General features: G+C 40.7%; 1 protein-coding gene across 8 annotated transcripts in view; it reads right to left on the reverse strand.

Moving 5' to 3' along the window:
* Nucleotides 1-24348, reverse strand: part of CELF2 (CUGBP Elav-like family member 2) — a 376192-nt gene that overhangs the window by 67538 nt on the left and 284306 nt on the right. For all 8 annotated transcript variants that reach the window (XM_041413436.1, XM_041413440.1, XM_041413441.1 and 5 more), the window contains 2 exons: nucleotides 10288-10336; nucleotides 1527-1661 (listed from right to left, as the gene is read on the reverse strand). In XM_041413436.1, coding sequence (XP_041269370.1) covers nucleotides 1527-1661; nucleotides 10288-10336 — 184 coding nt within the window. The remainder of the gene's footprint in view (nucleotides 1-1526; nucleotides 1662-10287; nucleotides 10337-24348) is intronic.

Consider the following 24348-nt stretch of genomic DNA (forward strand, 5'->3'; position numbering starts at 1 on the left):
TGCCTCAGTGTTGGGTCTAGAAAGATAATGGCAACACTCCACTCCATCAGTAAACATTCCTTATTGAGCTGCAGGAACCAGCTGCAGACCTGTGCCCTAATCTTCCCCAAGGCAAAAGCCTTGACTGTGAGGCTCGCCTTGCCTGAAGGGACTTCTGCATCCCAGCCCCAAAAATTTGGGGATCACAAAGCATAAATGTAAGTGCATAATTTTCTTAGGGCTTCCTATTTATTGTAAGAATGGCTTTTCAACAAGTCCTTATTGTTGAGAAGTAGTATAGTATGTGCTTTCAAGCAGTGCCATGATATATAGGAATACCTGCACTTCCTTTGCTGAAATTTATAGGTGTTTTATAGAAAGTGGAAACCCCCATGCACAAACTGTTGCACAAAATTCTGTGGATCCTATTGCCTAGTAGAAACAAGAAGATCCAAAAGTAAAGAAAAAAAATCTAAATCTATACGCAAAGTGGGTGCCTTTTCTGTGCCTTTTGAAAATGTAATAAAATGCATAAACTGTGTACTTTCTATGTATTTGTTTTTCCTATAGATGTGATGTTTTTCACAGCTCCACAATTAAAATTACTTTACTCCCTGTGCCATTAAATGGCTGTGGCAGGTTACAACAGCATGATCCTGCACTGAGAGATAGGACTATCCTTATTTTATTACCTACTCAGCAACCCCGTTCTCAGTGTTCTGAGAACGCTCATGCTTTGAGAATAAATTCAAGTCCACATACCATGGAGTTAATATGCAGTCTGTATCATCAATATATATTCATCTTTTTTTTTTCAATAGGTTTTCAGAAGGCCTTTCCCTAAAAGGTACTTTTGCACTCAAAAGGATCACTAGCTATTGAAATCTCCGCAGCATTTAATTTCCAAGTTCAGGTTGGCCACTTGACCACTCTTGATGGTGATGCTTAACACCTCTGCCCTGTTTTTTGGGTAGTTTTTTTTTGGTAGGGGTACACGATTTAAAAACTCTTTTTACAAACTTTTGTCCAGGCAAAGCTCTCAGGTCCAAGCTAACCTCTTTGTTTCTCACTTACAGCAGACCTATGTTTTGCATAGAGTTACAGAAAACACAGGAATGGAGAAGATAGTGCTACAACGAGGGCCAGTTCCCATCACCCTTCATGCCCTCAAGCAGTCATTTACAGTCCTGTCCTTTTTTTTTTTTTTTTTGGCCTTGTGCTACAAAGCAGAAATGGGGTCAGGGGAGCAACTTTGATTTTGTGAGAGCAGAAAACTGAGGGTGTTTTCTCAGGGTGCAAAGGAACCTTTCCAGCTGACAAACAGGGCGATAACACAAGTTAATATGTTGGCACCGAGACCTTTCTGACACTGGAAATAAAAGGTGATAATTTCAGTCACTGTGAAAAGTTCATGTGGATACCTTCATCACGTGGGACGTATTACAGAGTAACCTCTGGCTGCAGACAGTAGCTCTGCCTACCTCGGCTGTGACATAAAGCTCCCAATTAGCACTTAAGGAAAGAGACTTTACAGGCTGCACACTCACCTCGGCTCAGCCCATCTGGTCCCCGAAGGATTCGGCATTCTTCTATCTGGCCGAACGGAGAAAACATCACCCTGATATCATTCTCATTACACTTCTTCGAAACCATTCCTATGAACAATTTTCTGTCTTCCACAGCTAGAAGATAAAAATAATGAATGAGCAAAGGCCATTTCATCTTTTTGCTGTGATCAATGCTTCATTACCACATCAAACCAAGCTCCAGTCATGTGAGTCTGGCTCTGTAACTGAAGACAAGTCCTAAGGCAAAGACTTTATACTTACAACCTCCCTGCCCCCTTCCTTCCCCACCCCAAATATCTCATTTTTCTCTCTCTCTCTCTCTCCTTTTTTTTAGTGGTGCTTGCTGTTTATATAACATATTAATTGGCTGTCTTAGTCACTCTGCATACACCTCCCCTTCATGGCTTCTAAAAGGAAAATATCCTCCGTTAGAGACGCTTTTAAAGATATCTTTGCATAGATTCTAATTCAGATAAATTCCTTCACCCCCCTCATGTGTGAAAGAAATCCTGATGGTGTGAGGGTGAAGAAGGGATTGTGCATGTAATGATACAAGCTAATGAAAAATATTCCTGAGAAATATTTTGAGAGCAGCTCCTATCTGAGCTTTCAATTTCAGCCAACTTAATGCACGGCACTGGATAGGCAGATGTGCAATGACTGCTCTGGAAAAGAATGCATTAATTTTTTTTTTTTTTTTTGTGTCACAGTCCTCTGCCCTTCAGGAGGACACAAGATATATTTCAAGACATCACCTGAACACCCTTTGATGCGTAATAATGCTGAGTTTGCAAAAAAACACCATGAAAAACGTGCTTTACCTGAATTATTGGTAGAATATTTCCTGCCTGCACTGTCACCAGCACAAGCTGGACTGCTGCAGCAGGATGCACACAGTCCTATTAATCAAACCCAAATTTACAGGTCTAAAGCTGGGGACTCTTGTCCAAAATTAAAGAGGTCATCAAAACTTAATTCACTCTGGAAAAACTTAAAAATGAAAATGCACCCACCCATCTATATTAAACCAAAAATCTAAGTGCTTATTATACAGTACATACACCAGTGCTTTCTTCTTCTCTGGAAATGGCATGTAAATCCAATTCCCTGTTAATGAGCAGACTGTCAGGGTTTGTGGGGAAGCAAAGAGGGAAGGAAAGCTTTACTCCAGAGAGTCTGCAGTGCACTTACTTATTTCTATTATTGTGCAAATTATTTTTGTAATGAAGTATTTTCATTTCTGGGCTTACAAAAAAGAAAAGAAAAAAAAGAATCCTTCCTTGCTCTCTAACTCTGTCTCCTGTATTAGTAAGAGCTTGTCATACGGAAAAAATTGCAGCTGAGGAAGAAGGAATTGTGTCCATTTTTTCTAGGATTTTACTTCTGTTATACTTCAACATTTTCAGTGCATTTAATAATTTCAATAACAGGAAGAGGTTCATGTTTATTGATCATGAGAAGGGTTTGAAGTAATTTTCTCCTTAAATCGCTGACTTTAAAAAGTATTTCTAGCTTTTATATAAGCAAGCACCAAACCCATGCATTTTTCAGAACCCAAAACAGAGACCAGCCCCTGCAAACCCAGCTTCTCACTCTACAAGCTTGCAAGAAAATTGGTGTGAATTTAACACCCAGGGGAAGATGTTTTCTTCAGCAGAGATTCCTCAAGACTGAACATTTTCATTCACACTCTATATTGAGGTTCCGCACGCAGGTGAACTCTCCAGAAAGGGTTAAGAAATGATGAATGCATGGGATGAGCCAGTTATATACAGATCAGGAGCTGAATATGCGTGATTGCAAATAAGACCTGCAAGTTGGGATATATATATATATATATATGTCTTATTATGAAGCTTTACATCTGATTCATAATATATAGCTGACCTTGATGCTGCTAAATATTATTTTAAGGGTGGGAAAGCTGAATTGTCTTGCTCACAGCCACAAGAGGAATACAGGCAGCCACTTCTGCTGGTGGAAGGATGCCTGTAACTTGGCTGCAGACAATTCCTACATTGCCTTGAGCAATCTCAAAGCAAACTTTGAGGAAGTTCCCTGGCCAGCCTGTCCCCTCAAAACCAGCCACAGACTATGGCCATAGTGCAGGAAAGGTTTTGAGACAAGGGATCCAGCTGGGCTGCCCGGCCTGGATTTCTCCACATCACAGACTGAGGTCAGGCTGGGTGAAGCCTTGGTGCCAAGCACATTTCCAAGCATTGCCTTCTGCTCTGTGTTATGAACTTCTAATTTTGTGTCTCTGTGTCAGCTAGTACCAACCAGTTTAAATTTGATCTTAGGCTTGAAATACAGTGTGAAGGTCCACCTTAAGGGTGGCTAGGCTCCAACTCTCTTTTAAAAATAGCTGCTGGCTAAATTGGACAAATGCCTGCCACAGCATCCCAAAGGAGGTCCCTCGGGTCCTGCTTTGGTGCCAGGACAAAGCCTCAAACCAAAGAAATTCACATAGAGACTCAAAAAAAATGAGATGTGAACAGAAGGCTTTGTTTTAATTTTCCAAAGAGTAGCAGGCAACAAACTCCCCATCGGCCTCCTTCAGTTTTGGTAGTAAACCTATAAATATGCCATTTAACTAACATGATTTGCAGGTCTGCAGCTTGAGGGTGATTTTATAGTAAATTAAACATCCAGCTCCTGTGTACTGTACATCCTAAAAATGCAGATTTCATGAAGAATGCTCAGAGTACAGAAAACATATTGATATGATGACGTGCTCTGCATTCAGTGCCATTAGTCAGTCCTGATCAGTGTTGAAGCTTAAGAAAATTGCTACTCTTTTTCTGGCTGGAGGCCCAGCATAAAAAACATTTAAAGTGACAATTGTCAAGATCAAAATGACATGTTTTTACTCCATCTGAAAGAACATCTGATATTATTAGGCTGAAAGAGTTTTTCCCACATAGAGAAAGGAATACTTTTCCACCTCGATAAGACTGATTTTCAGGAGTTATTTCTGCATTTTTGGTCAGCCATTTCTTTCTTTCTAAAATGAATTCTTACCAGCCACACAGGCAAGGTTTGAGAATCAGACAACAGGGTGCAAGAAGTGTGGGTCAAATGTTTTTAGAGGTGAGCAAACTTCCCTCTGGATCTGCCAAGCCTGTGGATTTTCCTGTGTATGCTGGATTTCTCCCATGGACAGTAAAATGAGGATTAAACACACATGACCCAGCAAAGCACTGAGGCTGGGACAGGTGCTTCTGTTTAGGGAAAGGATGGCAGCCTAAACCCATCTGGCCTAACTTCAGTGACCTACAGGTTTGGTCTCAGCTCAACTGGTTGTTGGCAATGCCAAGAGATAAGCTCCTTCAAAGAGTGAGAGGTCTCACCTCTCCCAGCAAGGTGGCAAGGTACATGACAAGACATTTTCTCCCTTTCTCCTCTCTTCCCAAGGGAGAAATGGGAGTCCTTCCCCTGCTAATGAGAGCAGATTACAGATTTTTTTACACTGACTGAGCAGATTGACGGATGCTGTTACCTTCCAGCCAACTCTCAGATCTTGGGCATCATGACAATATTTAGATGTCCTGAGCTCCAGCTGCAGGGACATCAGGAATGAATGAGCTCTGAGGGGCTGGACAAAGCTTGGGAGCTGCCACGGCTCTGGGCAATGAGAGCAGGCAAAGAAAAAGGCTGGGGGAAGGATAACAGTGGGCAAGGGCCAGCACATGTACACGTACCTCAAAAGCATTTCACTGCTGCTTGATAACTCTCTCTCCCACCCTTGGGGTAGGTTTCAACAATTCAAAATCCAGAAAAATCAAAACTTTTTTAGCATTAGTTTGACATCATTATTTCTGAACCTTGCTTATGGGCTTAGTCGAACTTTCTGACTCTTTTACACCACTCTGGGGGAATGAAGGAGATACAGCTGTTTGGAAGTGGCAGGTAGAATGGGGTGGCTGAGTGCCCCTCCTTGATGGAGCAGAAGCAGTCAGAAGGTCACAGTAAACAAGGCCTGAAGTTCTATTTATAGGAAGGAAAGTGTGAAACCGCACAGTTTCTTGATTAACACATTATGGAGTTCACCTTTAATCCATCCCAACACATTACAAATGCAGGTTGGCTGTGCTGCCAGGGCAGATCAAGTGACACATCCAGTGCTAAGCCTGCTGGATTTGGGGTGGGGTTTGCCAGAATGCAGGAACACTGCACAAAGAGGTACAGACACCTGTTTTAAAATGAGTAGAGTTGCTCTTTTAACCCCATCAAGGCTAGCACTGCCATCACTAGCAGATGTGCCTGGGCATCATGTTTGAACCCAGAACTCTGCCTTAGCCATCAAAGGTTATCTGAGATGAAATCTGTCTCTGCTGGGAGGGGAACTTTTCAAACTGAGCCTCCTGTCTTCTGACAGCACCACATCCAGCTTGCAGAATAACATCCTGAAGGGTCTAATTTTTAGCTTTACTCAATTTGCTTCAGTAATGAGCATTTCTTGCAGGCTGTATTAGATTGCTTGTGCTAACCCAGGAGGATAAAGGAGTAGAGATTATTTTCTGAATGCTACAAAAAGAATTAAACCCTGTAATAATTGTGGGAAATCTCCCTGAAGATTCAACATAACTTCTATTTTCACTCTTCTAAACTCCCAAAATTTTGAAAGATCAAAATTATAACCCTTTGTTGTACATTTCTGAGGCGTCCAGTCAGATAAAGAGTGAATTTTCTCCCCAGAAGATTCCTTCTCTTTTGAGCAACTAGATAAATAGTTAATTATGTATAAATGGTGTAAGCATTTTTTTTTGGTTTGGTGTGGTTTTTTTCTTCCCATATAGAAGGGAAAAGGTGAAATCAGACTTTTTATCCCTAGTTGTAAGCCTGTGAAAACCCCTTGCATACAATCTGTCAAAGTCACACCTGAATCCGGAGCTGCCTGCATTAATTATCAACTTTTCTATGTGTTAGTGCTAACATATGGCATCTAATTACTACCTCCAATTCGGCAAAGTTGTGCCACTTAGAATTTAAAATTTTTTAAAAAAATTTTCACTAACAAAATCAATAAAAATAAATTATAAGATTACTCAGCTACCCTCCTGCCTACTTTATTTTTTTAAATAGAGAATTTTGTCATTTTCCCTGAAGCAGTGATGTTTTGATCCATTGAAGAGCATAGTGTCTCTAGGATATGAGCCTGAAAGTATTGACTGTGTTCAAATCCACATCCAAGACATTTAAGCATTTGCAAATTGTAGAATGTTAATGGCCACAGACAAGAGTCAAGCAGGTGTTTGTAAGTTTTTCAGCATTAGACTGGAGGAACCCCCTTTGTTTGAAAAAGGGAAAATGTCCTTAAAAGGATAAATACTGTGAGTGATGAATCCAGTAATGGTGGAACCTTCAAAGTTGAAAACATGCTTTTTTTGGCAGAAAATCCTTAACAAAAACTTTCTAGACAGCTTAAAACAACCTGCACAAAAGTGATCAGACCAGGACACACTACAAAATTCATCGTCTGCAGACCTTCAAGAGATGGTATATTTTTCAAAAGTAAGAAGCTTTTCAGAATCCCCCTGGGTAGTCAAATTAATGAAATCTGAGGGCAAGTCTTGCCCCATCAAGTCTAGGTGCTAAAAGCTTGGTGGAAGAGATCAAGATTTGCTTCATCTGCATGAGCAGAGAAACAACTTAGACAAACTGCAGTCCGGGAATGAACCATGGGAACAGGTTGTCCAGAGGAACTGTGGATGCCACAGTCCTGGAAATGTTCATGGCCAGGTTGGATGGGGCTCTGAGCAGCCTGGTCCAGGTGTGCTGGAGGTGTCCCTTCCATACCCATCTCCCAGTTTCCATGAGGTGAGCTTGGTCTCTGGTGTTGAGGGACAGATTCCTCAGGTGACACAGACATCTAAGGCAGGAACAGTGATGGAAAAGGAGGAGCATTTCATCCTGGGAGTCTCTGGCTTGGATCCTCATTCAAAGCTTTTTCACAAGGGACTCAATATGGGGAGGGAGCACTTAATCACACAGCAAATACTGTTCTTTGAAAACCTCTGTAAATTGAATGAGAGGACCTGTCCTTCCTCCCTATGGAACTTGAACAGGTCTATCAATCCTTCACAAACATGTACAAGCTCAGAAGAATTGTAGAGTGCTCAACTTGTCCTACATGTCTTTCTATAAGAAATTTTTGACCAAGAAAATTGCTTTAGCCTCTTTGCAAACTGAGAAACACTGCTTTACTCATAAAATCCACTGGGATCCTCCCATGACCCAGAAATCAAAGAGACTCGAGTATTCCTCAAAAGCTCAACCACCACAGATCATGAAAACCAAGATGCCTTGGCATGTCTTTTTTCTTTTCCCCTTTGAACTTACCAATCTGGTTGAAGAGGTACAGTTTACAGTTTGCTGTTGGCACGGATAATATACCTCCTCAGATGGATAGCCTGGAGCATATGGGAAGCATGTGCCAAACAAACCTCCACATCCCCCACGCTGTTGTTTTTTCTCTTTCTTGATCTCCAAGTGCTGGCAAACTGTCACCCACTCCATGAACCCCATGCCTACGCCCTGCCTTTCTGAGGAGCTGTACCATTATTACCACCATTGTGCTATTAGTTTGCCTTCTGTTTCTCCAGTTGATAAAAAAAAAAAAAATAGTTCACCACCCCTTGAACATTCCTATCAAAAGTTCCTGCACCCTTCAGGAATCTAAATTTAAAAAGGTGTTTAATTTGACAGTTGGAACCCTTAAAATGACAATTTGTTTTTTCTCCAAAAATACAAAGAAAGGCAAGAGAAAAAAAAAAAGGTGAAAAAGCCCAATTCCTTGTCATTTTTATGCTTGGAATAGATGCCAGAAAATAAGAGAGTATTCCCACAGTGCAGACAGGAGTTTCATGCAGATAACCCTAGATTAACAGCAGCAGCCAGGAGCCAGCCTACCCTGCCTTCCAAGCAGGCACTACTCGCAGAGAAGGACAGAATTTGCACAATTCCCCACAGTGTTTTTCCAATATGTTCAATCTCCTTTAGAAAGAAACACTTCAGGCAACGAACAAGTAACTCACTGGGAGTCAATTTTGGCCCATTGCCTCTTATTTTTCTAATTTGCCAAGGAAATTGAGGTGAATTTGTCTTTGAAAGAAGAAGCCATGGAAGCCACAGAGGGTTCAGAGGGTTCAGGCCAGCGTTCCGTGCCTAAGGGATAATTGTGCCCACTGCTAGCAGTAAATACTAGGGACTTTAGTCTGGATTCCAACAGCAATATTCTCTTTGACCACAGTGAGGCCTGAAAAGTTCAGTCCTTCTGCCCATCCAGGTGCCTTGACCTCTATTCTGAGCACTCAAAGACAGCAAGAAATCTGCTAAAAGTCTTTGGGAAAATTTCTTCACCCAGAGGGTGGCTGGGCACTCCCCAGAGCAGTGGTCACAGCGCCAGACTGACAGAGGTCAAGGAGCATTTTGACAATACACTTAAGCACATTGTGAGATTTTTGGGATTGTCCTGCACAGGGCCAGGAATTAGACTTTGAGAATCCTCATGGATGGATATCTGTCCTTTCCAACTCAGAATATTCAATGATTCTATGATTCAACCTGAGAGAGAGAACAGCCCCTCTCGTACAAATGGGTGACAGCTCATATTTCCTGCGCTCACGGCCACTTTTGTTTGGAAAGTTGTCGTAATGGGAAACCTAGCATAATGCGAAGTTTTAATTTCCTTCCAAACTTCATAATCCTTGGAGAAGCCTGAAAAAGGGATGCACTACAATTAGCAAAAAAAGAAGCCTTAAAAAAGCCTTGCGGAGAGATTTAGAGCCCAATCATAATTTACATTTGCAGGTATGTAGATCTCTAAGTGCACGGCTTCTGCCCTGATTACTAATTAATGAGGTGCAAAGATGCCTGTTGGAGGAACCAGCTCTGATTATGTGGGCCTTAAGGGAAAATGAAGCTCTTGCAATCTAAGAAGGCAGATGATATCTTTAACATATATTTTAGAAAATTACAGGAACAAATCAAGGGGCAAAATATACACATATATATTTTTAAAGAATCATACGCTGCCAAGTTGCACTACCATTCGATTATCTTATTTCCCTGAATATATAAACCTGGCATGTCTAATAGATTTACCTTGCCATCTATTTTGCATGTCATATACATCCACTTAGGCAGTACCCTAGTATTCCAAATGGATATTACTGTCTTTATAGCATTCATTTTTCAATCGTTTTGAGGAATAAGTATACAGAGAGCTCCAAAATGGGCTTCCCAGCTCATAATGAAGCATATGATTAAAACCTAAATTTGGCTCAGATTCAGAATGGCATCATTCTGTAAAAAGGTACTTTTGGCAAATGTTTAAGGCCATCATGTACTTACATAATTTGTTAACACAGGTATGCCTTTTTGTTTCTTTTATTTTAAATTTTCAGCATCAACATTTTATCTCCATCTTATCAACCTCAGGTGCTCCCACAATACCTCACTGTTAGGAGAACCCAAGGGAAGGATGTATGCAGTGAGGCAGGTCATGACATACAGCAGGTACAAGGAAGACCCTTTTTTGGGGACATTTCCTTCCTTCTTTAAAGCAGAAGATAAAAGGGAGTTCAGAGCAGCTCAACACCTTCCCAGCACGTCAGGTGTAGGGAAACTGCCTATTATTTTCACCACAAAAGGAGTAAAGCAAAATCTCTCACAATGTTGTGCTTACTTTAGTTTAGAGAAAGACACAATTAAGTAAAAAAAAAAATTTAACACATACCATTTGACTTTTCACTATCTGCAGGTTTCATCTGAATAGGATGATGCATCTAAAAACAAAAATGAAAGAGAGTAAGGCAGGTTGGATAGTCATAAAAAATCAAGAGTGATGTTTTTAATGAAGGGCTAAAAAGAGACACGATTTAATATTAAACATGTTGAAATTATATATATTCAGAATAACACTGTATTATAGACTTACAAAAAAAATGAAATGGTAAAGGAGTATTTTATAATGAGGAAGTTTAAAAAAAAAAAAAAAGATACCATTGGGCCCATAGGACTCATATAAATCTTTAATTTGCTGTATCTAGTTTCTGAAGACCTCTAAAGTTACAGCCCTCATTAGTTTATGGCATGTTTGGTTCCTGTTTTACCAACTTTTTTTTTTCCTTGAGCTCAACCACTGCCAAAACCAAGCTGTAATTTTCAAGTAATTTAAGAACTAGCAAGCATTTCAAATGTACTCAGAGGAGTTGAGTTTGACAAATGAATTTTGCTTGTAATTAAAAAAACTGTGCTCATTCTTTTAGGACTGAAGAAGAAGAGATCTTGATTCCTAAAATAGCTTCCTATAATTGTTTAGTATCTCATATTTTTGTTTTAGTATCCATTACACATTCATTCATAAAGCTTCCACCACAACACAAAACAATTCTGCCTTCCATAAAAACTCCAAATCCTTTTTCCTTTTCAACCTTTTCCTCCATGCATGTCCCTCTTACCGAAAAAAGGAAACCAACCCCTGTCTGCAGCGTTCTGTGCTGAACATCCCACCTTGGCACACTCGGGCTGCTGTGTCCTCAGCTTTCTCTACTAAATGATACTGCTCCCACACTGAATTGTTGACAGCTCCAATAAAATTTCTACAAACGGTGTTTTTCTTCTTTCCACAATAAAAACACCACAGCAGTCGAGCTCCCTCATGATCAGAGTTTTCTGCAGGACACTGGTGATAGCCAGCCCTGTGGCCACTGTGGTGTGTTGAGGGAAATTTTATTACAGATTCTCGAAAGCCTCCAGAACTGACCTGACATTGAGATTCAATGTGGGAGATGTTTAAGCTTGCAAAAAAACCCCCCATTTTTATTTTCTTTCTTGGACTCTGCATAGTTACTGGGATTTGACTGCACAAACCTTCTGGCAGCTGCAGGGCCACTGCCTTTTCTCTCCTCAGCAATTCCTTACCAATTCACGTGAACAGGTGAAAAAATGTATGCTTTTTCTACTTTTCTATCATTTTTCAGTGCAGCACAGCTGTGCATTGCCTGAAAATGTCAGAGGCAATTCCATTTTCCTAATAAAAGATTGTTATGACAAACTCTGGGAAACAAAAACAGCTGAGCAGGAGAGAACATCCATGCCCTCATATCAAATATGCTTTCAAAGCTGCACAGAAACCCACATCTGCATTGCTTTTGGTGAAGTAACTTAACCACCAGGGAAAAAGTTGCTGGATTCTTCAGAAAACATAAAATATTGCTGTGAATGTTTCTGTTAGATTTAGTCAAAGTCCAGACTGCTCTGTGGCCTTGCAAATCAATGTGTTCCCTGTGCTGCTTGCACAACTCTCCAGTGTGTCCTAGGGAAAGGCAAAGCCACAAGGTAGATGTTGTTGTCAGGATGCATAAATTTTTTTCAGTTTTAACAATTCTGCTCTCTTTAAATCATTTGTTTCCTCAATGGACTTTAATAGCCCAGCACTTCCCTGCTACCACTCTTATTAGATCTGTTTTATAGAAAAAAGGGAACTTCTATCGTTCTCTGTTTTCTTTAGGGCTTAAGATTTTTCCTGACATCAACAATACACTGGACACTGCAGGAGACTTAAAATTTGTGGGAATGTGAGGCAGCATACCCACTCAGAAAGCAAAAAAAGAAAGAAGAAAAAAGGTTTAACTTGCTCCACAAGGCCGTTGCAGGTTACTGAGGTCTCTGAGGAGCAATAGAGTGGTGACAAAATAGAGGAAAGAAAGGCAAGTATTGAAAATTCAGGAATATGCAGGATATAAGAGAAAAACCCAGTTCAATTTCAGGCCTTTTGTAGATAGAGAATCAATCAATTGCTCTTTACAGATGTGTTTATGTGCCCCTAAGAGGAAATATTTTGAATAAACGCTACTTTAAGAACATTAAACACCTCTCACTTTTCAAACTGTCCAAACCAGAGAAGCCAACTTTAGACCAAATTCACGTGAAGAAGTTATTTTTGCAGCCCATGGTCACAACACAAAGATCAGTGTTACCTGACAAGCACATTTACTGCATATGCAAAGTCATCCTCTTCAGTCACACACCATTACCCCAAGTTCATTAACTCAGTAATCTGGTACATTCACAAACCAAGAGGTAAGACTTAACATGATGCTTCAAATAGGTTTTCATTTCAAAAGTTCCTGCTAAAAACTCATGGTCCTCCTCACGCCATCAGGCTGTATTTGGGAGTGATGCATTGTGCTTAAAATTACATCAGTGCAAAACCAATAAAAAATCCAGCTCAGGCCTGGAGAGGTTAAACTGCAGAACCTCCCCGAAAAATGGATGTGATACACAAACCTGGCTTCAGCGAAGAGGAAAGTGGAAAAATACCTTACTGACAGTTTCCTAACATGAGAGGGCTCATGTTGAAGCTTGTTTAACCCTGACCATCACCAATTGATACGTTAACAACCTTTAACACTAGATTCAATAAAACATGCCATTTATAACCTGAAATGGGTTTTACAGAGTCACTGGTTCGCATCTCATTATTAAACTCATTGCTGACCTCTAGAGACAACTGCCGTGACAATACATATTATAAGCTCTCTACCCATAAAATATTTAAAGGTAGGTGTAAAAAAGAAAAGAAAAGAAAAGAAAAGAAAAGAAAAGAAAAGAAAAGAAAAGAAAAGAAAAGAAAAGAAAAGAAAAGAAAAGAATGACTCTCAAAGAAGTTGTGAATAAGAAAATTAAAGGGGCAGAGACAAAAGTTAAATAGGTACTATCCTTTCACTCTACAATGAGCAAAAGACAAAATAATCTGTACGTTTTGTATCTCCCTTGTATAACTGCAGGCTATAAAATAATAAAATAGCTGTGCTTTCCCAGGCCCTCCAAAAGATTACAGATGATATAAAACTGTTTTAAATTAGGTGCCACTCACTAGAATCATGTCATCTACTGAAATGAAGGATTTCCCATCTTATCAGGAAGCTGTTATTGTAACTATACATCACTTATGGATCTCAAGGTAAGTGATTTCTCAGTATGTCATGTTGTCACACAGAACAACAGGAAACATTTACTCCTTTTCTTGGAGAAAGCTTTGCCTATGAAAATACAGTATTTATGAATGCACACTTACAATTAATAAAGAGGTAAGAACAAGAAAAATAACCTCAGCAAGTCATTTATTACCTTGAACATCATCCTGTACTCAGCACATATAGTAAAAGAGAACAACACAGCTCTCAAGCAAGTTCCTTCTGAGAATGGGCAGCTTCCCCTGGCATGCACTGTGCATGGGGATATCAAACCCAGGCTGGAGTATGGGCTGTGAGGAGCAACCTCTCCTCATCAATATTACAGAGAGTTCTACTGAACACACGTGTGCAGCAAGCAGGGCATGACCTGCTCTCCTACAGGTGCTCTCTGTCCATCGGTCTCAAAACACACTTTGCCACTGTTTTACAGCTGAGAGCAGGCAAATGCCTGTTGCCCAAGGTTGTCAGTGCCTTGTGGCAGTGCTGGCAGCAAAGTGGGGGCTTCACTGCTGCTTGTGCTGTCACAGAGGCCACCCAAAGCCCAGGGCCATGAACGTCACTGCCTCTCCTTGGGCGCATCCCAAGCAGGGGTGCTGAGGCAGTCCACAGGAATCAAAAAGGCAAAGAAATAGTTGTCAAACATGCAACCCTGAAAATCCCCCTGAAATTAATGAGAATCTGGCTGCTGGCTATGTCCAGGGCAGCAGCAGGACCACGCCAAGGCCTAGAATTACAATTGAACAGCTACATCTTTTTCCCTCCCTCTTTTTCCTGAGCACATCTTGCTGTATGTAAACATAACGTCATGATAGAAAAAAAACCACAGCAAACCAACCCAATGCATCTCAAAGGCATGCCACCTCTCCAGCTTTAGAGCCTCAAAGTCATGTTTTCAACAAAAATAGCAGTACCTATTTACATTCTTGTCAAAGCCATGTGACATCTGCATGGGAGAAAACAAGCCGGCTAAGAGTCTATTTCTGGCAAAAATATTGCAAGGAAATTAGATTAACCTGGGTGGAATTCTATCTGGGAATTTGGAGTCTGTCGTGGTGATTAAGTCATCATTTCTGTCAGATTACTCTAATCGGCTGTCAAATACGATTCCACAACCCCATCTGTAACTTGGCATCCTCGTTATTCAGTCGATGTTACCTTCTGTATACAAAACAAACACCAAAAAAGGAGGTGTGTGCAGTCTAGCATTTAGCAGAGTCATTAGCTGTGATTACTATTGTGTAGTTGCACGTTGCACAAGGCGATCAGCTCATGGTTTGTTTTGTTTAGGGGATGCTTCAAATCAGGTGTAATCTTAAGTCTGAGGTGTCAGGGGTGAATGGGTAAGAACTGTCTCCAGGCATGGATGAGCATGGGATTGGCACACTCCCAGTCACCAGTGCATCAACAGCAACAGCTTAAATCACATTTCAGAGTTGTCAATATATTTGCTGGAAATGCTTTTGGACACCTGCTTTCCATCAATTTTCTGAGGAGAAATGGGCATTCAGATATTCTGGGTAGCTAAAGACTTCCTGCGAGCAGCAATTTCTGCAAGTGAAACAAGGTTTGTAGGAGGAGGCAGTTGGCACTGGAAATGGTCTGTGTTGGCTGCTTTAAGATGTTACACATCAGTATGTTAGTCTTACGCAGGACTTTGGTGATTAAAAGCAGGAGAAGCCTTTCAGTGAAGATGAAGAAGCTGATGGGCTCATTTTGCTGCAGCTGTGTTGAGTCTGTGAAATTTGGATACCCTCAGCATCTCTGAAATTCTGGCCACCTAGACTGAAATTTTTTTTTTTTTTATGGTCCATTGCAAAAGCACCTTCATACATGATTACTACATTTGTTAGCAGCTTTTGTTGTCCATTCCTGCCACTGTGGATGCATATGCCTTGCTCCTGTTATTTCTCGTGCCTTGAGGAAGAAAAGAGCTTCTCGTGCTCTTGACAAGAAAGGACTCTGAATGCACATCAGACCTGCCTGCACCTTCACCCAGCTCAGCATGGCAGTCAAAGCCCACCTCCTGAAAGTCCTCAAAGTTAAGCAGAATGTTACTTTTCACCATCAGAGTTGAGGGATTGTGTGTGGAGAATCTTATCTATATGACTCCTCACTCCTTACCACTCCTGTATTCATCTTTCTTTAATCCTTTAAAGCCACCAGCAGACTTCTAGAGATGTTAACCCTTTTCAGACCCGTCCCCTTCCTCCCTTCCCTGTCCTCTGCCCTGGCTAGAAGTTTCTAGCCATGACCCAGCTCAGTTTGTCCGTTACCTGTCACCCTCACAGACCACATCACAGAGAAGCACCACACAAAGTAGAGCTAAACCTTCCCCCAGGCAAAGGGTAAATTTGAAGAACTCAGGTTACTTGGGTAACAACCAAACCAAACAAAAAGCAATAGGATTAAATGATGACAGCTTGCATCTGTCTTGAAATTTCTTGTACTTTGGGACTAGCGTCTTGCTAGCATTAATCACTGTTGAAGACAAATGGGACTTCTTTCGTATTTTCTACATCTCAGAACTGTAAAATGTCAAGAGAGAATGTGGGATAGAGAAGAGACATTAGACCTTAATTAAACCCTAATTTTCTTTTTGGGTGAAGGATTATAAATTCTGAGACTTTGAGAATCAACAGGAAAACCGAAAAGGAAGGAAATATTAAAAGGAGCAGCAGAGACAGGCTAAGGGCTCAAAAAAAAAGCACCTAAAGAGGTACCAGCATGGAAACTAGTGGGAAAAAAAAAATTATAGTCTTTGCCTAACCCTGTTCTGGAAATTAATTCAAAGCTTTCTTCAAACTTCTCATCCAATTAGTGAGGGTAGTTTAATTAGAGCAGTAGTCCAAGGTAAAAAACAAGACTAACCAGGTTTCTGAGAACCTCTACTGAGTCTGGAGTCAGGAGGGAATGTATTGACCTACCAGAATATTGGATGAAGAAGAGAAAATACTCCATAAGCACCAGAGAATTAAATGGTTTTCAGTGTCTTTAGGGACCATTGCTTTTCTGGACTATTATGGGCAGATACCTCTATACCCCCCTGGCCCCACCCCTCATTTCACCTTTTAGCTCCCCAGTTTTTACATAGGATCTTTCAGAGGAGCTCTTGAACACTCATTTCTCACATCATTTCATTGCCAGCTGGTTTTGCTTTTTTAAACCCTTGTGACTCACAAGTAATATGAGTTTCCCAGAAGTGAAGGAGGTGTATTTTCCTATCGAAAAGAACTGTTTAGAATGACTCCTCTAGGGTCAAACTAACTTGAATTACGCAGTCAATATCTGGCTAGCAATTCAGGAAGTTCTCTGGGAACTGGGGATAATCTCCAAGGCCAAATAAATACTAGTGAATAGAAGAGGCAAAGGACTGCTCTCCGGATCTTAAAATAAGTGGTGTGGCACAGCTTGCATTTGCACAGCTATACTCCTTGTTCTACTCAAAACAGGATATCCTTGTCCATACTGTCCAGTGGGAACAGAGTCTAGCCCATGTTATTCCCCCAAATTATGCCCACACACCAGGCAGGGAACTGCTGACCAGCACCATGCTCCTGCTGGCTTCACCAGCACAGGCAGAGCTTTGGATTCCCAGTATTGGTTGAAGTCATTCACCTTTGCTTATTCACAGATAAAAGGAGGAAAAATGTGCATTTATCACTTAAATTCTCACAAATAAATGTAAAGCAGTTTCTGTAACTGCCTGAGCGATGGCATAGCTAGAAGAGTGTTTGCTGTCATCTTTTCATAAATCCCAATTTAAGGGATTTAAGCTGTGTTAGGCATTCATACAATTTTAGTAGTATAAGAATGTGATCTGTTACTTGGCCTCCTAGATTACTGTCAGACATATATACATGCTTTTTTTGGAGAGAGAGAGAGGGAGAGGGAGGGAAGGAAGGAGGAAGAGAGAGAAGCGAGAGAAAATGAATATTGCTGGTGGTTGCCAAATATAGTTCATGCGGTAATGCATAACATCATTATTTTCTATTTAGAGCACAGAAACAAGCATATAGCTTGCTTAAAACAAGTTGTTTTACTGGAGAACACTAAAACCACTGAAATTCAATGGCTTTTGGAAGCTTTCCAACTCAGTTATTTGCAATCCACTACACTCTGTGGTTTAAATTCAAGTTAAATTAAACATTAGTTAGGGAGACAAAAAACAATGCTGCACTTTAAAATAATAACAAAGTATCAATATTATTATTATTATTATTATCAATAATTCTTCATCTAGTGATCCCTTCCACAGTCACCCCCACATTCTGCTGTTCCTCTCATACATTTACTAATTAGGCTGTAGCACTCCATCTCTTTTAAATGTTGTATCCTCATATAGAAATTAAAAAGCTGGATATCTTAGAAGTGACCACTTCCTAGTGTACAAATAGCTACTATTGCTCTTTTAGCAGTTCTCCTCCATTTATTTAATTCCTTAATTTCTTACCTCCCACACTAATGGCAACAACTCCAGGGCACAGGCGAGCCAAATGAAGTGGAGATAAAGAACGGGAGGTATGGCCAAAAATTGTCTCTTCAAAATCACAAGGAAAGCAAAGTTATTAACTATCTTTTCTTCAAACAAATGAGCCTTTACAGAACCTATTCAATCCTAAAAATAGACATTAAGTGGGATTCTATAACTTATTGGGAATAATGCCTTGGGGATATTTTGCATCATCCATGCTTAAAAAGCAAACCCATTAGACATCTGAGCAAAACATCAGATATTATTTTAGCAGCAAGAGTTATCCATCTCATCGGCAGCAGCAATAACTTCTGTTGACATTTTGCCAATTGAAGTTTGCATGTCAATGGGGTGGGGCGGGGAGATAACTGAAGTCTCCCTGTGACATTAATTGACTGGATTTTACCACCCACTCAAGGTGATTGCAAGGGGCAAAAGGTTTCTGGGCGGCAAAGGGAGCGTGGAGAGGCGGCGGCTGGCCCAGTGCCACGCAGGGAAGCTCGTCATGGCCTGGAATGAGGATACGGAGGGAGGGAGCCGAGCTGTCTGCACTGCAGCAGAGCCACAGCTCCTCACGCTCCAATTGATTCCTCTCCCAACATCCATGTGAGATACTCACTGCTGCTATCTCAATGCAGCAGAAAGGAAGAAGGTGGGAAAAAGGCAGAGACGCTCCACGTGATGCACCTGGAGTTATTCCATGATTGAAGCCAAGTCTATCAAGCCAAAATCTTGTCATTTTATCATCAGGTGTAGGTAAGAAATTATTTAGCAGGTGTACTCCACACAAGCAAGGTTATTTTTACAATATTACTCCTCGGCTCTCCTATTTGAGAACATAAGAACCTGAAGCAGTGATCCAGGGCTGCTGGAGGAACCAAATGCCAGCCAAGCTGTTGTGGCTTTGGTATGTCAGCTAATAACTAATGCAGCCTTGTTGTGCATTGGATGAATTTGGCCAGCATGACCTAAGATGGCAGGTCTCAATTGCCAGCATGACACAAACCTTCCAGTCAGTGTCCCACTGGACATGACTCAAGTGTTCTGAAGATGTACTTTCTTCCATCTCCCCAGTTGGGCGTTTGTTTCCAGAAGTCAACAGGAGACAGAGACTTTAAAGGGAGTACTTTCCCTTCAAATCTAAGAACACCCCCTTCTCCCATATTAGTATTTGGAAAACAGAGCCAGAGCAAAGCCAAAACATACTACCTATTAAGTCATCCTCTATGTAAAGTCTTCCCATGGGAATGACAGAGGTCCCTCCACCATCTTAAAAGGGGAAGGCAGCAAAGCAGAGACGTTCTGTCTTCAGTGGTCTGCAAAGGCAGATTTCACATGTCTCCCAGATTCCCCACTTAGGGAGCATGGAATTCTGAGAGCATATTCAGGGTATTTTGCCCTTCTCAGAATCTGTGAAAGCTAGAGAAGAAGTCCCCATTTTAAAAAAAGACCTTTCCTGCTGCCAAACAAAAATATTCAAGTAGCTCAGTCTGCGGTCACCATTTTAGGGTGCTAATGCTCAAGCCTGGTCCACAGGAAACCCCTCCCTTACTACATAAATCCCTCTTCATACGAAGGGTTGATTCCACATCAACTTCTAGGACAATTTTTAGAAATTTGTTAAGAAAACAAAGCAATCCTCTACCCTGTCCTTCTTCTTCCCCAAAAACAAAATAACTTTTCTTTCAGGCTACCAATGACTGTGAAGAAATTTAGTTTAAATCACAGGTTTTAAAAACATGCAATGGTTTTTGTAATGCAAAACACAAGCTCGGTTCTGAGAGAGGCCAAAGTGACCAGGATATAAAATGCTTGTTTTGCAGGAATTTTATTTAAAGACTTACGCTGTTCTGTGCTTGCTTGTTGTCCTCTGAACTATGCTCTGGGAAAACACCATGTGATTATGCTCATCAATATCCTCTACCTTTGCCAAGCTGGAATTCAGGAGATAACCCTTTAAAAGGAATGACTAGCGACAGCAACATTTCAGAAAGGCAAGAAAGCATAGTCAGGGGATCTTCTGTTTCTTTCACAGTGTTATCTCATCTACACTTATCTTCTTAATTTTTTACTTTCACTCAATAAGAGTGAAACCAGCCTCAGCCACTCCCCCAGCTTCACATCACAGATTTTTCTGTTCATTTGCTAAGTGGATCTTCTGCCTGACTCTTTCTGCAGCATGGAAGGTCACCTTGATTCAACAACGCTCTTGGGCTCCTCTTCTGACAGAATCTAGAGTCTATTATTTTTGTACAAAACTCAAATTCTAGGCTACGGGATTTTTTTTTAATGTAAAGCTTTTTTAAAGTTCTTTTGGAAAGCTCTCTAATTTGCATTACAATGTACCAGCAAGAACATCTTATAGCTAAAAAGTGTGATTGAGGTAAGTCTAAAATAAGCCCCAAAAGCATCAAAATTATAAAATCTATTGAAATTCTACCTTTTAAATTAGAGCAAAGGGTACAATATATAGAAAAAGTTGGCCCTGATGATGTGGGCCTGCTGCCGTTTTCACTTTTCACTTAGCAAATGTTCAGAGAAGTTCTGAGTCCAGAATACATGTCTTGATTCACAATTCCCTCCTCCCCAGAAGGCAGACAGGCAGTCAAATTCCTCCCTGTTACCAAACACAGACCAATCCAGATTTCTTCAAAGGTCAGATGTGGGCCCCAAACTACTTATCAACATGAATGCCTCTAAATGTTGCAGGGAATAGCCAAAGCATTCAGGTAGAAAAGAGGTTTTGAATTAAGATGTCAAAAATCCTACTCTCCTGACTGAGATCAGCTGGGGTAAGTAGTACAGTTTTATTGTTGAACCAGCGGAGCCATAATATTTTACGCCAAATGAGGATATGGCTCATAAATTCTATTTAAACTCTCCATGAGCTGAAGTTACAGGAATTTTCCACGACTATCCAGTATCAGCATCCAAATTCTCAGTGTTATGCCAATAGTCTGCCCTGGCAAAATAATCTGGCTGTGGAGAGAGAATGAAAAAGATAGCTTGGTATTCCATCCATCTATGAAAACAGAACAATACTTCCACAGGTCTCCAGCCACAAGCACACATAAGCACACACTGTCCACATGAAAATATGAATGTCTGGTTATGTATACACACAGTTACAAACACCAGTAAGAGTCACGTTGAGCAACCATGTTATTTGTAACCACCCTTCGTATGAACTCATTCTCTTTAATTTTTTAGCATCTCTGTAGCTAACGTACTCTGCCAGTGCTTTCTTTGGGATAAGGAAAGTGGTTTGTATTCAAACTAAACAAGCACTATATATTTATAATGCTAATCTCCAGGAATTCTAGTGCATTTGAACATTTCTGTCAATAGGCGTTTTGGAAAGTGAAACAAACAAAAAATAAATGGACAACATTAGCAGAAACATATATATTTTTAAGAATGAGTCCAGTTCCAGCTGGCTGTGGTGTTTGGACCAAGAAGTGATTAAGATTTCATTAGTAAAAGGGACAGTGCTAGGAAGAGTAAAGCCAAAATCAACCTGCCTCCACCCATTTGCAAAGCTCCAAACCAGCATCTGATCCCAAGCATGAACCTTAATGCCTGTGTCCAGAGACTGGGCCCCTTGATTCTTTTGAAAAAAAGCAACAATGCTTTATTTAGTGACTGTAAGCATCAATATGTGAAAACTTGTCTTCTTTTACTTATTCTTTACTGCTACTGTACTCAATTAGAAATTTTCTCTGTCTATACCCCGTGAGTAACATCTTTATGTGCAACTCACCTAAAGGTCAAGGAAATCTCTTTGCAGGGATGGCTTCAGGTGGAACAGCTGGAGACCACAGAGAACTACCAGGAAAGTCCTCTGATAAAACCAACTGAGCTAAAAACTCTTACATCTTTCATCCTGCCTGCTCCAAAGCTAGCATTTAGAGCTACTGGGAAGTCTTGAACACCTGGTTTCCTGGCATATGCTACTTTTTCTGAGAGAGGCCAATGCAGCCTGAGGGCTGTTGCAGTGTCAGTGAAGCTATAGCAGAGGGCAAGGAAAGCACAGGGAAAGAGGAATGGGTGCAGAAAAGAAATTTTCCCCGTGTCACACCCTCTTGTGTCAACACGGAGGAAGACAAGTAGCAGACAATGAGGGCTGTCAGCTATCAGGCCACTTTTAAACTGGGATAAATCCATGTCCATTCTTTGCAAAATGACCAGGGTCACAAGAGGCAAGGCACACGTCTGCCTGAACAACCCCCAGAACCCTCCAGACACAAGTGTGTAAGCACAGCACTTAGACTGACTCTTAGCTCTTACTTAGCAAGATCTTTCTTTTTGGTTAATCATATATTTTTGTACAAATAGGAGGATTCTATATTTACGCAGCATAGCAATTTCTTTCATTTCTTAGCAGTCAGAGAAATGAGAGATGAAAAAATCCAGCAGCTGATCTCGAATGACTTAATGCCACTACAGGATTACTGCCTATCCCATATTTTCTAATACTTTCCTACCCCAAACACCCATAAGGACTGGGATTTAACTTTGTATCCTTTAGAAGATTATTCTAATTGAACAGATACTGGGTATTTTTTCCTGATACTTGATCTAGGCTTTATTTCACCTCTTATGATGGTAAATCCTTGGTTCTGTGTACAACCACAAATAATTCCTATTTGTCACTGGCATTTGGGCAGTACTTGGCCCTGGAGGAAATAAATGTACCATCTTCATGGATACTGCTGTGGATGCTGGGTGAGGTGCTCCCACAACAGCACTTATCCTCCTCTGTATTCTCTGCAATATTTGAAAAGAATATACTGTATAATAACACCGCACATTTTCCTCTAAGGTATTGTCAGGAATTTGCCGCAAAATAGTATTAGTTACTGTCTGGTGGATATTTGCTCAAGTGATGGTCTAGAAAACAAACTCCCTTCAATCACTTGAGCCATTCAGAGCTGAATGGAAAGATAAATGTGTCATATCCCTCACATCTCTGCGTGAGGCTGCAATCCCTCTGAGTGATCCTGGCAGCAGTAAGGAACACTGAGTGTTGTGTTCTCATGGTGGAATCAGGAGCTTCAGCTGTGGAGGTACCAGATTTTCAGTTCATAGCATCATAGAATGGTTTGGGTTGGAAGGGACCTTAAGGCTCATCTCATTCCAAACCCTCTGCCACAGGCTGGGGCAACTTCCACTACACCAGGTTGCTCAAAGTTCGTAGTTTAATCTTATTCTCTGATTAGTGTCTTATTTTCCACAATCTTACTTTCTTCAAACCACAATCCTACGTTCTCTATCTTTAAATCAGTGATAAGCCTCTATTCATGCTTTCTTAAAGATCATTACAGACTTCTAATTATTCCTTTCAGACACAATCTTCTTTTATAGTTTCTCAGCTTTTTCCCTGTGTCTCTCCTTCAGAAGAGAAAATTTCCACTCACTGCAGCTTGTAACAGTTGCAAGTGGGAATGGGTGAGCATTCCTAGGATGAATGATTGAGGCAGTGTATTAATTCAATTCCCTGATACATTGTAAATTCCATTTGCAAAGCAAAATTCCTTATTTTAAGCCCTGCTTGCATATCCCCCACCCGCGATGGCAGATAGACCATCTCTGAGTTACAGTGGGGCGAGAGCTGGGATTGACTGCAGACTGCTTTAATGCCACTCTTAATGACAACTTGTGAAGATTAGGAAGTTGTCAGAATCAGATATCAGCAAAAGCTCCAGCTTGCTTTGTGAAGTCAGTCTGAATTAATTAATGGGTAGCTTTCCTTTGATATCACTTTGATATTTGGCTGCAGCTGGATAAAAATCAACCACAAAGGAAGCTACATTTTGTTTACCACTGCTTAAGACTCTGTTTAGCTCCATGTGATTTTTTTTTTTTCTTTTGCAGTTTTTGCTTTTTTAACTTCCCCGGCACAAGGCAATAGATACAGGCTTTTGTTAATAAATGGAATTATGGTGGCATCTTTTTCAATAGTCAGGCTACTGTCTGGTAGCAAAGCCATTACTGATTTCAGCTAAGCTGATGGAGAAAAGATGGACCATTCCAAAGGCGAGAAAAACATTAGCTTTCCCCCTCTGTTAGTGCTTTCCCTGTTAAAAGGTATTTGACACTTTAAATGTGGAATCATATAATAATAAAATCATAGAATCATTGAATAATAGAAAGGTTTGGGTTGGAGGAGACATTAAGGGCCTTTTAATTTCAACCTCCTGCCAAGGGCAGAACACCTTCCACTAGACCAGCCTTGTTCAAGCCTTGTTCAACCTGGCCTTGAACTCTTCCAGGGATGGGGCATCCACAACTTCTCTGGGCAATCTGTGCCAGTGCCTCCCCATCCACACAGTAAAGAATTCCTTCC

Source organism: Onychostruthus taczanowskii, unplaced genomic scaffold (assembly GCF_017590055.1).
Source record: "Onychostruthus taczanowskii isolate IOZ18803 unplaced genomic scaffold, ASM1759005v1 scaffold41, whole genome shotgun sequence".
Taxonomy (NCBI): Eukaryota; Metazoa; Chordata; class Aves; order Passeriformes; family Passeridae; genus Onychostruthus; species Onychostruthus taczanowskii.